A 14,878-nucleotide genomic window follows, 5' to 3' on the forward strand; every position below is an offset into this window, starting at 1 on the left:
ATAGAAAAAGAAAGTACTCAGGAGCCAAGATACAAAATGTTTAAGTTTTAAGTTAACAAGGAAGTGGATTGGAGTCTAGATCTTCAACAAATCATATCTCCTTGGTCTTTAGGTTAAAAATTAAATAAATAAATAAGAAAAAAAAATTAAAAGTCGTTTTAGTCGTTCTTGGCAGTGGGGGCTTAAAGGACAAAAGTCGTTTTAGTCGTTCTAGGCAGTGAATGAGTTGACTTAATGTTCTCATGATGTGACACTAATGATTGTAATGAAAGACTGACAACTTAAATGGCAAATTAACTGCATAATGCTTTGTCACAAGTCTTTCTGTTTTTCTTTGAAATCATGTTTGTATTTGACAAAAGTTCATAGGTGTGTTATTGATGAAGTTCACTATAACTATGATTTGAACTGGTTTATGTTGCCCCCATGTGGTCAATGTGGAAATGCTTTGGCTTTTATACTCAGTAATATAAAAAGGAAAATGATTACTATTTTCTTGACAAAGACACAAAGTAGCAGCAACGTATAAAGAAATGTTCAAATGTAGTAAATAATGACATTTCAACTCCCTTTTAATGCCTTGTAGATAAAAACATGTTTTCTGTTTCAGCAGGGGTTAATAAATTGGCAAAGATTCATTACTAAGAGAGATTTCTCGCTCTATTGTCAACAACACCGAACGCTCTGGGTCTATCCCAATAACCAATGCCTTCTCTGCAATGAACCACGAGAGACTTCCCGCCTCTATGATGTCGCCCACCCCCTTCAACCAAGAAGCACTTGAATGCTTAAGTAGCAGATTCATACGAGGAGGAGTCCTCAGGGTGGAAGTCCACTTTTCCCAATGACTGGTAGTCATTGGTGTTGGTGGTGAATAATACACAATTTTCACCATATGCAACCATGGCAATAGGGGGCAAGGAATGACAATTCCTTCAATAACACTGTACGATCCATTGTGGAAAGCGTTTTGTATTGTTTGTTTCATTTGCTAAGACACCGCTGCTGCATGACCAATAACCAAACTTAACGTCTTACATGCATGTAGAGCATCATATACATTCTCCCAAAACATTTATACACCCAGATCTAACAAACAAACATGTTTGTCAGAGATTTCCTCAGCTGCTCTGCCACTCAGTCTCCCCTGGTCCTTGATGGAAATCTCCAAAATACTGAGCAGTTTTTCCATTATTCCCCCGAGGCAAAGGAAGCCCAAGCTTTTAACTCAGCCCGCGGGCGGTGGGCACAAGACCCTCATCAGACTCTCGTAGCAGAGGAAGGTGATCGCATTGACAGGGAAAGCCCTGACGCTGTTCAGAAGCAGGCCTTTGAAGAAGACCCTGACGCCTTCCTCCCTGACGCTGACCCTCATGCAGTGCAGGACCCCTCTGTATTCGCGGCCCCCGGCACCTGACATCTGTAGCCGAGCTTTGATCACATCCATGGGTGTGGCGAAGGCCCACGTCACCACGCCCGCCACCCCGCCTCCCATCAACACGGCAAACGTGCCTGAAGGAAAGAAAACAAACATCACAATCAATATATTTACAACTGTCAAAAAGCCTTACACACATGCATTAAAGCTCATCAATTTGATTTGTCAGAATGAACATGCAGGAGAGATACATAAGATATTAACCAGACCTTATGGTCCTATACAGGACTAAGCACATTAGACACATTACTCTCCGAAGAAACATATTACATTCAACAATCATATTGTAGCTGTGTGCATTCAAACACGTTGACTTTCTCTATGATTGCAGCCTACAGACAGGTGTCCTAGGTGACTAACAATGCATTATTGTAAAGTGTGTTATACTATATAGAATGACATGAATGACAAATAGCACAGCAGAGCAGAGCAGAGCAGAGCAATTGCAAGTCATTTGAGAACGAGTCCAAGTCAAGTCACATGTCCCGATTTTTTACTCAAGTCTGAATCGAGTAGGGCTGTAATATCGATTTTTTCAATTCATCTAAGTGTTTTTTAATATCAACAAATTGATTAACCACTCTATTTTAGACTTCATCGGACAATGGTGTTCTACAAGAATAGTGAAAATAGCCGATCTACAGGCTCAAAATAAATGGCGTTTTGAGCTTGTAGGGATTGAACATTAATTGATTATTTTATTAAATGAGATTATTTTTAATAATCAATTCAATCGATCAGTTCTATTAACTGCTCCACCCCTAGACCTGAGTCCAAGTCTCCAGCTCTACCCATCCCCGTAACTGAATATTCATGCGTTTGAGTGTCCAGCAATTTACAAAAGTTACTCCAAACAAACTATCTCAAGGCTTCTTTTTGCCAAGCAGCTGGCTAAATTACAGTGGCCCTGTGATAGTGTCACATTTAAAGTAGCATTGTTATTTGAATGAGCCTATTGCTCAAGGATTTTACCAGGACAAGTCAGATTTTCAAGTCAAGTCTTGAAGCAGTCAAATTGTAAGAATGTCAAATCATGATCGTGACTTGTCCAAGTCGAGTCTCAAGTCTACATTCAAGGCTGAAAGGTTTCATGTGTCGGGTCTGAAGTACATTGGGTTATACTATAAACGTACATGATTGCAAAAAAAAATGGTTGGGTAATCATGGTTATAATCGGAGATAGCGGCAAGGTTAACAAACCGCACACTGGATGATGAGGACAGCAGAGATAGGATTGACTAAAATGAATGAGTGACATCTTTCAGCAAGAAGCTGTTGGGCTCACAGGTTGGTGTTCATGTCTGAATGTAATGTCTCCGAGAGGAGATGCAGAACTTAGAAACCTCCAAACACAACAGAGATGTCATGTCTCTTGTGCACTGACCTGGCTGTTTGCCGCTCTCAGTCAGAGCTTTGCATACAACCTCATAAGGCAGGAAGTAGAGTCCGTAGCAGGGCACATCACGCAAGGCGAGGGCCAGCCCTCCACGATACAGACCCCTTAGACCCTTCTCCCTGAGGATAATGGTGACACAGTGGGCGGGCCCGCGGTATCTGGCAGTGTTGCTCTGACCCTGCAGACGAACCTTCACCAGGTCACTGGGGGCCGTAACGACAACCTGAAAGTAAAGCAGTTGTCCTCAATCCCTTTCAAAGAGCAATGCAAGACCAATTTCATGAGGTGTCCCTGTTCACAAAATATTTTGCAATATCTGATCAGTCACACTGCTTGTAGTCCTGTGGGTCAACAGCACGAATACGGAACACTGCTAAGGATTGGGGTGCCTGTGCCCCTAAATAGGAAGGCAATGGTGCACCCACTCAAAATGTTATGACATTTGGGTAGCACTTGCTATGCATCCTATGTGTATAATGCATCATGAACATACTTATAAGGCATTATAATCTTCTCATAACCCTGTATAATCAGATTTATAAGAGCTCATAAATACTCATAATGCTTTATAACCATAACCATAACACATTATAAGGCATTTTATAATGACTTATAAGTATCAAGTGTTATAATACTTCATAATTGCTGCCAAACTGGTAACAATTGCTATGCATCCCAAATTCATTCTCATAGTTATAATCCATTATAATCAATTGATAATGCTTTATTATCACTGTTATGTGTCATAATTATTATAATGCACTATACTACGATTATAAGTTATTATAAGCGGTCATTTGTTACTTTATGATCATTTGATGAGGCTTTATTATCACGTTTATAATGCCTTATTATCACTTATAAGGCATTATACTGTTATTATACGTTATTATAAAGTGAACATTTGTAACATTATGATCATTTTATAAGATGTTCTTAGTACATTTTTATCGCCTTTAAATCACTGTAATAATGCATTATAATTACTGTTATAATGCATTACACTATGATCATAAGTTATTATAAGTGGCCATTTGTTACTTTAAGTTAATTTAATAATGCTGTATAAAATGCCTTATACTCACTGTCATAACGCATTTTAATCACTGTTATAATGCCTTAATATCACTTATAATGCATTATAACTGTGATTATAATGCATTATAGCAGAGCATTACCAATTGATTATAATGGATTATAACGATGAGAATTAATGTTGGGTTGCATAGCACGTTTTACAAAGTGGGGAGCAATTATGAAGTATTATAATACTTGACATTATAAGTCATTAAAACATGTTGTATAATGTGTTATGATTGCATTATACGTTGTTATGAATATGTATAACTGTAATCATCACGTGTTATAAGCATAAGACAATCCATTTATACTTGAACTTATAAGTCATTATAATGAGCTTTATAATGTGTTATGGTTATGGTTATAAAGCGTTATGATTATTTATAAGCTCTTATAAATGTGATTATAACGGATTATGATCAGCATTACAATGCCTTATAAGTATGTGTATAATGCGTTATACACATGGGATGCATAGCAAGTGCTACCGAAATGTGTATTGATTCCAGAAGGAGAGCATGTGGGTTGTTACAATAGCAGTAGCATTATAATATAATAATACACACAAAAAATTATATAAGCCAGTATAAGTATTGGGGCGACAACAGCAGGTATAATCATCATCATCTTCATCATCACATTTATAATGTGGATTCTCAAAACCAATGCACTGCACAACAAAGAGACAAAAATGTGTATGTGTGCAATGGTAGAAATGCAGAAAACATCTCCATGTGCATATATTTGAGTTTGTCTCCATATTACCTGTACAAGGCCTGAAAAACAGCCAGCTGTAAAGACTTGTGTGGCGGAGGCGGGGTTGCCTTGACTACGGTCGTTTCGTCTAGACTGAGTGAGGTAGTCTAAAGCGTTGCTATAGGAACCAAAGACAACAGAGTTGGTGATGCCTGTGGTGAGGACAGGAAATGCCAAGCCCTTGAAGAATCCACGGACCTGGGACAACAGTCAAGTATAAAATCACAACCCGAAATTATGATTGATCATATAACAGAGAAAAAAATGTGTTTTTAGTCCTTTAAAAAAAAACATTAATGGACCTGCCGTCTTTTCGGAAGTGGGTAATTGGTTCGAAAGGTGAGAGAGGGCCCTACTGCCAGCTGACTTTACCTGGTGAATCTACTGACGCTTGCCTTAGAAGTGATAAGTGGTCAGAACTTCTGTTTTTGCATTGCAGACCATACTTTTAAAAATAATAAAAACAAAAACAAAACAAGACCATCTCCCATTATTGACTTAACTCATTCACTGCCAGAACTTTTTTATTTTTGCGTTTGACAAACTGCCAGAGATTTTTCATAGAAAAAGAAAGTACTCAGGAGCCAAGATACAAAATGTTTAAGTTTTAAGTTAACAAGGAAGTGGATTGGAGTCTAGATCTTCAACAAATCATATCTCCTTGGTCTTTAGGTTAAAAATTAAATAAATAAATAAGAAAAAAAAAATAAAAGTCGTTTTAGTCGTTCTTGGCAGTGGGGGCTTAAAGGACAAAAGTCGTTTTAGTCGTTCTAGGCAGTGAATGAGTTGACTTAATGTTCTCATGATGTGACACTAATGATTGTAATGAAAGACTGACAACTTAAATGGCAAATTAACTGCATAATGCTTTGTCACAAGTCTTTCTGTTTTTCTTTGAAATCATGTTTGTATTTGACAAAAGTTCATAGGTGTGTTATTGATGAAGTTCACTATAACTATGATTTGAACTGGTTTATGTTGCCCCCATGTGGTCAATGTGGAAATGCTTTGGCTTTTATACTCAGTAATATAAAAAGGAAAATGATTACTATTTTCTTGACAAAGACACAAAGTAGCAGCAACGTATAAAGAAATGTTCAAATGTAGTAAATAATGACATTTCAACTCCCTTTTAATGCCTTGTAGATAAAAACATGTTTTCTGTTTCAGCAGGGGTTAATAAATTGGCAAAGATTCATTACTAAGAGAGATTTCTCGCTCTATTGTCAACAACACCGAACGCTCTGGGTCTATCCCAATAACCAATGCCTTCTCTGCAATGAACCACGAGAGACTTCCCGCCTCTATGATGTCGCCCACCCCCTTCAACCAAGAAGCACTTGAATGCTTAAGTAGCAGATTCATACGAGGAGGAGTCCTCAGGGTGGAAGTCCACTTTTCCCAATGACTGGTAGTCATTGGTGTTGGTGGTGAATAATACACAATTTTCACCATATGCAACCATGGCAATAGGGGGCAAGGAATGACAATTCCTTCAATAACACTGTACGATCCATTGTGGAAAGCGTTTTGTATTGTTTGTTTCATTTGCTAAGACACCGCTGCTGCATGACCAATAACCAAACTTAACGTCTTACATGCATGTAGAGCATCATATACATTCTCCCAAAACATTTATACACCCAGATCTAACAAACAAACATGTTTGTCAGAGATTTCCTCAGCTGCTCTGCCACTCAGTCTCCCCTGGTCCTTGATGGAAATCTCCAAAATACTGAGCAGTTTTTCCATTATTCCCCCGAGGCAAAGGAAGCCCAAGCTTTTAACTCAGCCCGCGGGCGGTGGGCACAAGACCCTCATCAGACTCTCGTAGCAGAGGAAGGTGATCGCATTGACAGGGAAAGCCCTGACGCTGTTCAGAAGCAGGCCTTTGAAGAAGACCCTGACGCCTTCCTCCCTGACGCTGACCCTCATGCAGTGCAGGACCCCTCTGTATTCGCGGCCCCCGGCACCTGACATCTGTAGCCGAGCTTTGATCACATCCATGGGTGTGGCGAAGGCCCACGTCACCACGCCCGCCACCCCGCCTCCCATCAACACGGCAAACGTGCCTGAAGGAAAGAAAACAAACATCACAATCAATATATTTACAACTGTCAAAAAGCCTTACACACATGCATTAAAGCTCATCAATTTGATTTGTCAGAATGAACATGCAGGAGAGATACATAAGATATTAACCAGACCTTATGGTCCTATACAGGACTAAGCACATTAGACACATTACTCTCCGAAGAAACATATTACATTCAACAATCATATTGTAGCTGTGTGCATTCAAACACGTTGACTTTCTCTATGATTGCAGCCTACAGACAGGTGTCCTAGGTGACTAACAATGCATTATTGTAAAGTGTGTTATACTATATAGAATGACATGAATGACAAATAGCACAGCAGAGCAGAGCAGAGCAGAGCAATTGCAAGTCATTTGAGAACGAGTCCAAGTCAAGTCACATGTCCCGATTTTTTACTCAAGTCTGAATCGAGTAGGGCTGTAATATCGATTTTTTCAATTCATCTAAGTGTTTTTTAATATCAACAAATTGATTAACCACTCTATTTTAGACTTCATCGGACAATGGTGTTCTACAAGAATAGTGAAAATAGCCGATCTACAGGCTCAAAATAAATGGCGTTTTGAGCTTGTAGGGATTGAACATTAATTGATTATTTTATTAAATGAGATTATTTTTAATAATCAATTCAATCGATCAGTTCTATTAACTGCTCCACCCCTAGACCTGAGTCCAAGTCTCCAGCTCTACCCATCCCCGTAACTGAATATTCATGCGTTTGAGTGTCCAGCAATTTACAAAAGTTACTCCAAACAAACTATCTCAAGGCTTCTTTTTGCCAAGCAGCTGGCTAAATTACAGTGGCCCTGTGATAGTGTCACATTTAAAGTAGCATTGTTATTTGAATGAGCCTATTGCTCAAGGATTTTACCAGGACAAGTCAGATTTTCAAGTCAAGTCTTGAAGCAGTCAAATTGTAAGAATGTCAAATCATGATCGTGACTTGTCCAAGTCGAGTCTCAAGTCTACATTCAAGGCTGAAAGGTTTCATGTGTCGGGTCTGAAGTACATTGGGTTATACTATAAACGTACATGATTGCAAAAAAAAATGGTTGGGTAATCATGGTTATAATCGGAGATAGCGGCAAGGTTAACAAACCGCACACTGGATGATGAGGACAGCAGAGATAGGATTGACTAAAATGAATGAGTGACATCTTTCAGCAAGAAGCTGTTGGGCTCACAGGTTGGTGTTCATGTCTGAATGTAATGTCTCCGAGAGGAGATGCAGAACTTAGAAACCTCCAAACACAACAGAGATGTCATGTCTCTTGTGCACTGACCTGGCTGTTTGCCGCTCTCAGTCAGAGCTTTGCATACAACCTCATAAGGCAGGAAGTAGAGTCCGTAGCAGGGCACATCACGCAAGGCGAGGGCCAGCCCTCCACGATACAGACCCCTTAGACCCTTCTCCCTGAGGATAATGGTGACACAGTGGGCGGGCCCGCGGTATCTGGCAGTGTTGCTCTGACCCTGCAGACGAACCTTCACCAGGTCACTGGGGGCCGTAACGACAACCTGAAAGTAAAGCAGTTGTCCTCAATCCCTTTCAAAGAGCAATGCAAGACCAATTTCATGAGGTGTCCCTGTTCACAAAATATTTTGCAATATCTGATCAGTCACACTGCTTGTAGTCCTGTGGGTCAACAGCACGAATACGGAACACTGCTAAGGATTGGGGTGCCTGTGCCCCTAAATAGGAAGGCAATGGTGCACCCACTCAAAATGTTATGACATTTGGGTAGCACTTGCTATGCATCCTATGTGTATAATGCATCATGAACATACTTATAAGGCATTATAATCTTCTCATAACCCTGTATAATCAGATTTATAAGAGCTCATAAATACTCATAATGCTTTATAACCATAACCATAACACATTATAAGGCATTTTATAATGACTTATAAGTATCAAGTGTTATAATACTTCATAATTGCTGCCAAACTGGTAACAATTGCTATGCATCCCAAATTCATTCTCATAGTTATAATCCATTATAATCAATTGATAATGCTTTATTATCACTGTTATGTGTCATAATTATTATAATGCACTATACTACGATTATAAGTTATTATAAGCGGTCATTTGTTACTTTATGATCATTTGATGAGGCTTTATTATCACGTTTATAATGCCTTATTATCACTTATAAGGCATTATACTGTTATTATACGTTATTATAAAGTGAACATTTGTAACATTATGATCATTTTATAAGATGTTCTTAGTACATTTTTATCGCCTTTAAATCACTGTAATAATGCATTATAATTACTGTTATAATGCATTACACTATGATCATAAGTTATTATAAGTGGCCATTTGTTACTTTAAGTTAATTTAATAATGCTGTATAAAATGCCTTATACTCACTGTCATAACGCATTTTAATCACTGTTATAATGCCTTAATATCACTTATAATGCATTATAACTGTGATTATAATGCATTATAGCAGAGCATTACCAATTGATTATAATGGATTATAACGATGAGAATTAATGTTGGGTTGCATAGCACGTTTTACAAAGTGGGGAGCAATTATGAAGTATTATAATACTTGACATTATAAGTCATTAAAACATGTTGTATAATGTGTTATGATTGCATTATACGTTGTTATGAATATGTATAACTGTAATCATCACGTGTTATAAGCATAAGACAATCCATTTATACTTGAACTTATAAGTCATTATAATGAGCTTTATAATGTGTTATGGTTATGGTTATAAAGCGTTATGATTATTTATAAGCTCTTATAAATGTGATTATAACGGATTATGATCAGCATTACAATGCCTTATAAGTATGTGTATAATGCGTTATACACATGGGATGCATAGCAAGTGCTACCGAAATGTGTATTGATTCCAGAAGGAGAGCATGTGGGTTGTTACAATAGCAGTAGCATTATAATATAATAATACACACAAAAAATTATATAAGCCAGTATAAGTATTGGGGCGACAACAGCAGGTATAATCATCATCATCTTCATCATCACATTTATAATGTGGATTCTCAAAACCAATGCACTGCACAACAAAGAGACAAAAATGTGTATGTGTGCAATGGTAGAAATGCAGAAAACATCTCCATGTGCATATATTTGAGTTTGTCTCCATATTACCTGTACAAGGCCTGAAAAACAGCCAGCTGTAAAGACTTGTGTGGCGGAGGCGGGGTTGCCTTGACTACGGTCGTTTCGTCTAGACTGAGTGAGGTAGTCTAAAGCGTTGCTATAGGAACCAAAGACAACAGAGTTGGTGATGCCTGTGGTGAGGACAGGAAATGCCAAGCCCTTGAAGAATCCACGGACCTGGGACAACAGTCAAGTATAAAATCACAACCCGAAATTATGATTGATCATATAACAGAGAAAAAAATTTGTTTTTAGTCCTTTAAAAAAAAACATTAATGGACCTGCCGTCTTTTCGGAAGTGGGTAATTGGTTCGAAAGGTGAGAGAGGGCCCTACTGCCAGCTGACTTTACCTGGTGAATCTACTGACGCTTGCCTTAGAAGTGATAAGTGGTCAGATGGGTGGGCCGCAAATGCTTTTAACATTTTCAAGCGGTTGGGAACCACTGCTCTAAATGTATTGAATGAAACCTACCCCTTCATGAGAGTATGTCTGTGCCACACAGTGAAAGACCCCCTTGTATATAGACTGGGCTTGGAGGCGCACCTGAAACAAAAATGAGAAAATTAAACAAAACCGGTTTCATGCATTTACTCACAATTAATGTATTATATTTTCATTATTATATTATATTATCATTTAACCTTCACAGTGTCCAGTGGATGTCCGAAAGCCAGTCCCACTGCGCCTGTAACAAGCACAAGTACAAACATACATATTGCATATCAAAGGTGTGCTCAATGTCTACAGTACAAATATGTACATTATGAACAGTGTGTTCAATGTCTAAGTCAACAAACATAATACACAGTAGCCTATCAACTGTATGCTCAATGTTTAATCTTTGTCCCAAAGATGTTCATATTACCTGAAATTGTCCCTGCTAGGAATTCCACCAGCGGCATGATCAGCAGAGTTTCACAACCTGCAAAGACAGATCAGGATCATTTCTACCTGTCAGGACCTCTGATTAACCTCAACAACACTGTAAAATCCTCAGTGTTGATTTATGCATTTTGCAACTCTGTGAGTGTACATGTACATGCTCAGAGTTCAATCAACACAGAGGATTTCATAGTGGACATTATTGTGCATTCTGCTTTACAACTGCTGTAAACCTATACTGGTCATTCAGCCAAGGATAGTTAATGTGTTACTGACAGGTTATGACAATTAAAGGTAATGTGCAGGACACATTGAATAGTTTCTATTCAATGGTCCTGCTAAAATATGTGTAAATTGGTCAACATTTAATTCGGCATCCTACTTAAAAAGTAATAATTTCAGTCTCAACAATTTCATCTGTCATGAATGCCACTTTACAAGATATTTCTTATTGGACAGTGGAAAGAAAGAGGGGGAGCTTCATTCACACTCCAGCATAATTTAAGCATAATCATTTTAAAATAGTTTAATGGAATCTGTCATAAATTCCACATTACAAGTTATTTGTCATTGGACAGTGGAGTTTCATTCAAAATTCATTCAAAAATAGCTGGGGAAAAAAGAAGACCAGGCTACAGTAACCAATGTCTATTATTGACAAAAATCGGGGTTTCTGGATCCATTAAAACAAAAGTTTTTTTGCCAATCGAAAAGTCTCAGTTTGAAATCAGTTGCAATTTGCAAATGCACATTTTAACTAGTAGGCTAGTATATGCAGTGGTGGAAAGCAATGCAACGCACGTAAAAATGTTGAGTACTTTTTCCACCACAGTTTTTTGCCTCATTCTTAGCCTTCTGTATGTATGCTGGCTACCGATTACATGGGTCGCTGATCACTTTGTGAGGTGATTCACCTACTAAAGTTATCGATCCTTAATCTAAAGCTTTATATAATAGTTAAATACATCTAGCATGCCCTAATGCAAGTCCATTTAATCTCTAATGAAGGGAACATGGTGTTTGGTAAATTAAAAAGCAGAGCCATACCTTTCTCAAGTGTCACCTCATCGTTAAAACATCTGGAAACAACTTTTGTTTTTGCGGAGTTAAAGCTCAAAGCTTGTGTTATGCTATATACTGTAAATAAACATGTTTTAACTTCCTATCTGAGCGATCTGTGTAGTCTACAGCTGTATCAGCATTGCTGCACCAGTGCGAACAAACCAAGCAGTCTAATAAAAGAGCAGCAGGCTTGTGGCCAACATTTTCAAAATAAAATCCCCATTAACAGTGGTGGAAAAAGTACTCACATTTTTTAAAAGTGTCAATATTGCAATGTAGAAATACTCTAGACTATTGCAAGTGAAAGACGAGAATTAAAAATGTACTGAGTAAAAGCACAAAAGTATTGGCATCAAAATGTACTTAAAATACCAAAAGTAGAAAGTACTCATTATGCCGAATGTCCCATTTCACAAGTTCAAAATGTATAATCTTTTGAAAATAGCAGATCTACAAGATACCTCAAAATATAAGTACAGTACTTGAGTAAATGTACTTAGTTACTTTACACCACTTTCTTTTGAGGAGTAAATTATTTATATCACTTAACATTGTAATACCATCTACTGTATGAGAACAGAAATGATGTATTTAAATAGTTAGATGAATGTATTAAAGCAATATGGGGACATGAAAACTAAATAAAAAAATCTAGAAATATAATAGGCTAGTCTATGTCTTAGTAGGTTTATCATAATACATATATTATCAATCAAATATATATATATAATTACAGTAATTAATCTTGTGGATAATATCTTAATCTTTTCTCTTATCTTTTATTTTCTTTCTTTCTTTTTTTGGGTCTGTCTTGAACACTTTGTCAAAGGAGAAGCGTTTAATGCTTTTATTTTGAAGGCAATGTGAGTGGTCTGATGGTCTGAGCCATCTGAGCTAAAACACACATCGCTGTTAAAAGTTCAAAACGATACCAGATGTTTGAGATGTTTTCCTACACCATCTGATACAAATTACTAAAATGTATTTTGTATTTAAAGTATTTAAAATACATGTACAGTAGGCCTGTTGTTATTGATAATGATGATGAGTTGATGATGATGATGATGATGATGATGACGACGGTGGTGGTGGTGGTAATGAGGAGGGAGGAGGAAGAGGAGCACTTCCTACAACAATCCTAAAACAACCCAGATTACAATATTGATTTGCAATGAATAGTATTAAATTGAGAATAATCATGTGTTTCAAGTGTCTGCAATTTATAATGAGGTGCTGAAGTATATCAAAATGTTTAATATTGTGTATACCATTTTTGGCAAAATGATTTGCTCCAGTGGTGATGATATTGAAAATATATATTACCTCATAAAATTGAATTTTGGACTCCAAAAGATATGTACGTGTATCTTCAACAAAATGAAAACAATAGTTCTGTTTGTATAGTCCATCAATTAATACAATTGTGAAAAGTATTCAAATGGTTTAATTAATTAATGAATCAATCAATCAATCAATCAATCAATCAATCAATCAATCAATCAATCAATCAATCAATCAATCAATCACATAAGCAACATCATGGCAAATATGTTGTCATGCCTTGTGCCATCCTTCACAAATAATGCTTCAGAAACAGCTATTTCTATTCTTGAAAGAACTGATTAATTTTCTTACACTTTCACACTAGTTCATTTGCTCTCTAAAAAGAAATGCTCCTACTTCAGCAGCTTATTTTATCAGTGTGAATGTAGGCTACTATCTAGTTTAGCTCATCTAAATGTCTGTTATAACCTGTGTTGACAAATACTATTCAAAACAACTGCATTGGCTAATTACTTATGTATTACTATGTAATAACCTTTCTTAATAAAGACGTGTAAATAATAATACAAACATTTCTATATTTTATAATAATGGATAGTATGGATGTGAATTGAGGGCAGAGGACCTCACTGTTTGGGAGTGCAGGTTGTAGGGCATGGGAAAAGAGGATGCATCAGGATGGACACATTGGACAACTAGCAGTGGTGGAAAAAGTACTAATTTTTTTTACTGAAGTAAAAGTATCAATACTGCAATAGAAACTAAAAGTAAAAGTTTGGTAATCAAAATGTATTTGAGTACAAGTACAAAATTATTGGTATCAAAATGTACTTAAAGTACCAAAAGTAAAATTACTCATTATGCAGAATGTACCCTTTCAAGTTTTGAAATGCATACAAAATCTTTTGAAAATAGCAGATCTACAAGCTCACAATGCATTGCATCGCAACCCATTGTGAGCTTGTAGATCTATATTCAAATGGCCAAAATGTAGCTGAAGTGGTTAATGCATGTTTTGTAATAATAATCCAAATCTACAAAGTAACTTTTAAGTAAGTTTTCAAATAGTTGCAGTGGGAGTAAAAGTACAATATTTTCCTCTGAGAAGTAAAAGTACTGAAAACGGGAGATACTCCAGTAAAGTAAAAAATACCTCAGAATTGTACCTAAGTACAGTACTTGAGTAAATGTACTTAGTTACTTTAGTTTACACCACTGCACTACCAACCCTTAAATGGTTGTTAGGGACCAGTCGAAATTTACATAAGGGGGGGCATGGAGGAAATGTATGTGCCCTGATCTAAAATGCCATGACCCTCCCTTTGACAAAAAAAAAAAATCAATGACCCTCCCCAAGTGATTACAAAAAAAAGAGTAACCCTCCCCGCCTAGAAGTGTCACGATATATTGTGTCACGATATAGCCTATCGTGGTATTAAAATGTGATGATAGGTATTGTCATGATGTCATACTGTATCGTAATATTTTTTTAATTGTTTTTTTTAATACAAAAAAAACACTTTCTTTTTTTTTGCCGGTGAAAGTTAGGAGTTTTTACTGTATGATATGAAATGTAAAGCTTATCATAATCATAGTAATTATTAATCATGTCCTCCATCATATTCAAGGTATTTTGGAGAGAAATGAAACAGACTCCAGTCAGTCACTTTCAGTTTAAAGCACTGCAAGAGGGGAGGTGTTGTGTGTCAGCTGATGCTCGTTGACGC

At 37.0% G+C, this 14,878-nt stretch overlaps 2 protein-coding genes across 2 annotated transcripts; both read right to left on the minus strand.

Annotated features, from left to right (window-relative positions):
• Positions 1-688: 688 nt before the first annotated feature.
• Positions 689-4,877, minus strand: LOC308096506 (solute carrier family 25 member 45-like; the record flags this gene model as incomplete). The annotated part of the gene is made up of 3 exons (XM_080443926.1): positions 689-1,512; positions 2,823-3,057; positions 4,680-4,877. Coding segments are annotated over 3 exons (717 nt in total), but the record flags the coding sequence as incomplete, so codon positions are not given.
• A 1,041-nt stretch (positions 4,878-5,918) lies between these two features.
• On the minus strand, positions 5,919-12,014 carry LOC308096969 (solute carrier family 25 member 45-like). Its single transcript, XM_080444499.1, has 7 exons — positions 11,853-12,014; positions 10,789-10,845; positions 10,565-10,608; positions 10,395-10,466; positions 9,910-10,098; positions 8,053-8,287; positions 5,919-6,742 (listed from the first exon to the last, which is right to left on the minus strand). Exons 2-7 carry the CDS (start codon positions 10,823-10,825, stop codon positions 6,459-6,461), a joined length of 861 nt encoding a protein of 286 aa, XP_080300625.1. The 5' UTR covers positions 10,826-10,845; positions 11,853-12,014; the 3' UTR covers positions 5,919-6,458.
• Between the last annotated feature and the right edge of the window lie 2,864 nt (positions 12,015-14,878).

The sequence above is a fragment of the Gymnoscopelus braueri genome, assembly GCF_963280865.1.
Source record: "Gymnoscopelus braueri genome assembly, chromosome: 12".
Lineage (NCBI taxonomy): Eukaryota > Metazoa > Chordata > Actinopteri > Myctophiformes > Myctophidae > Gymnoscopelus > Gymnoscopelus braueri.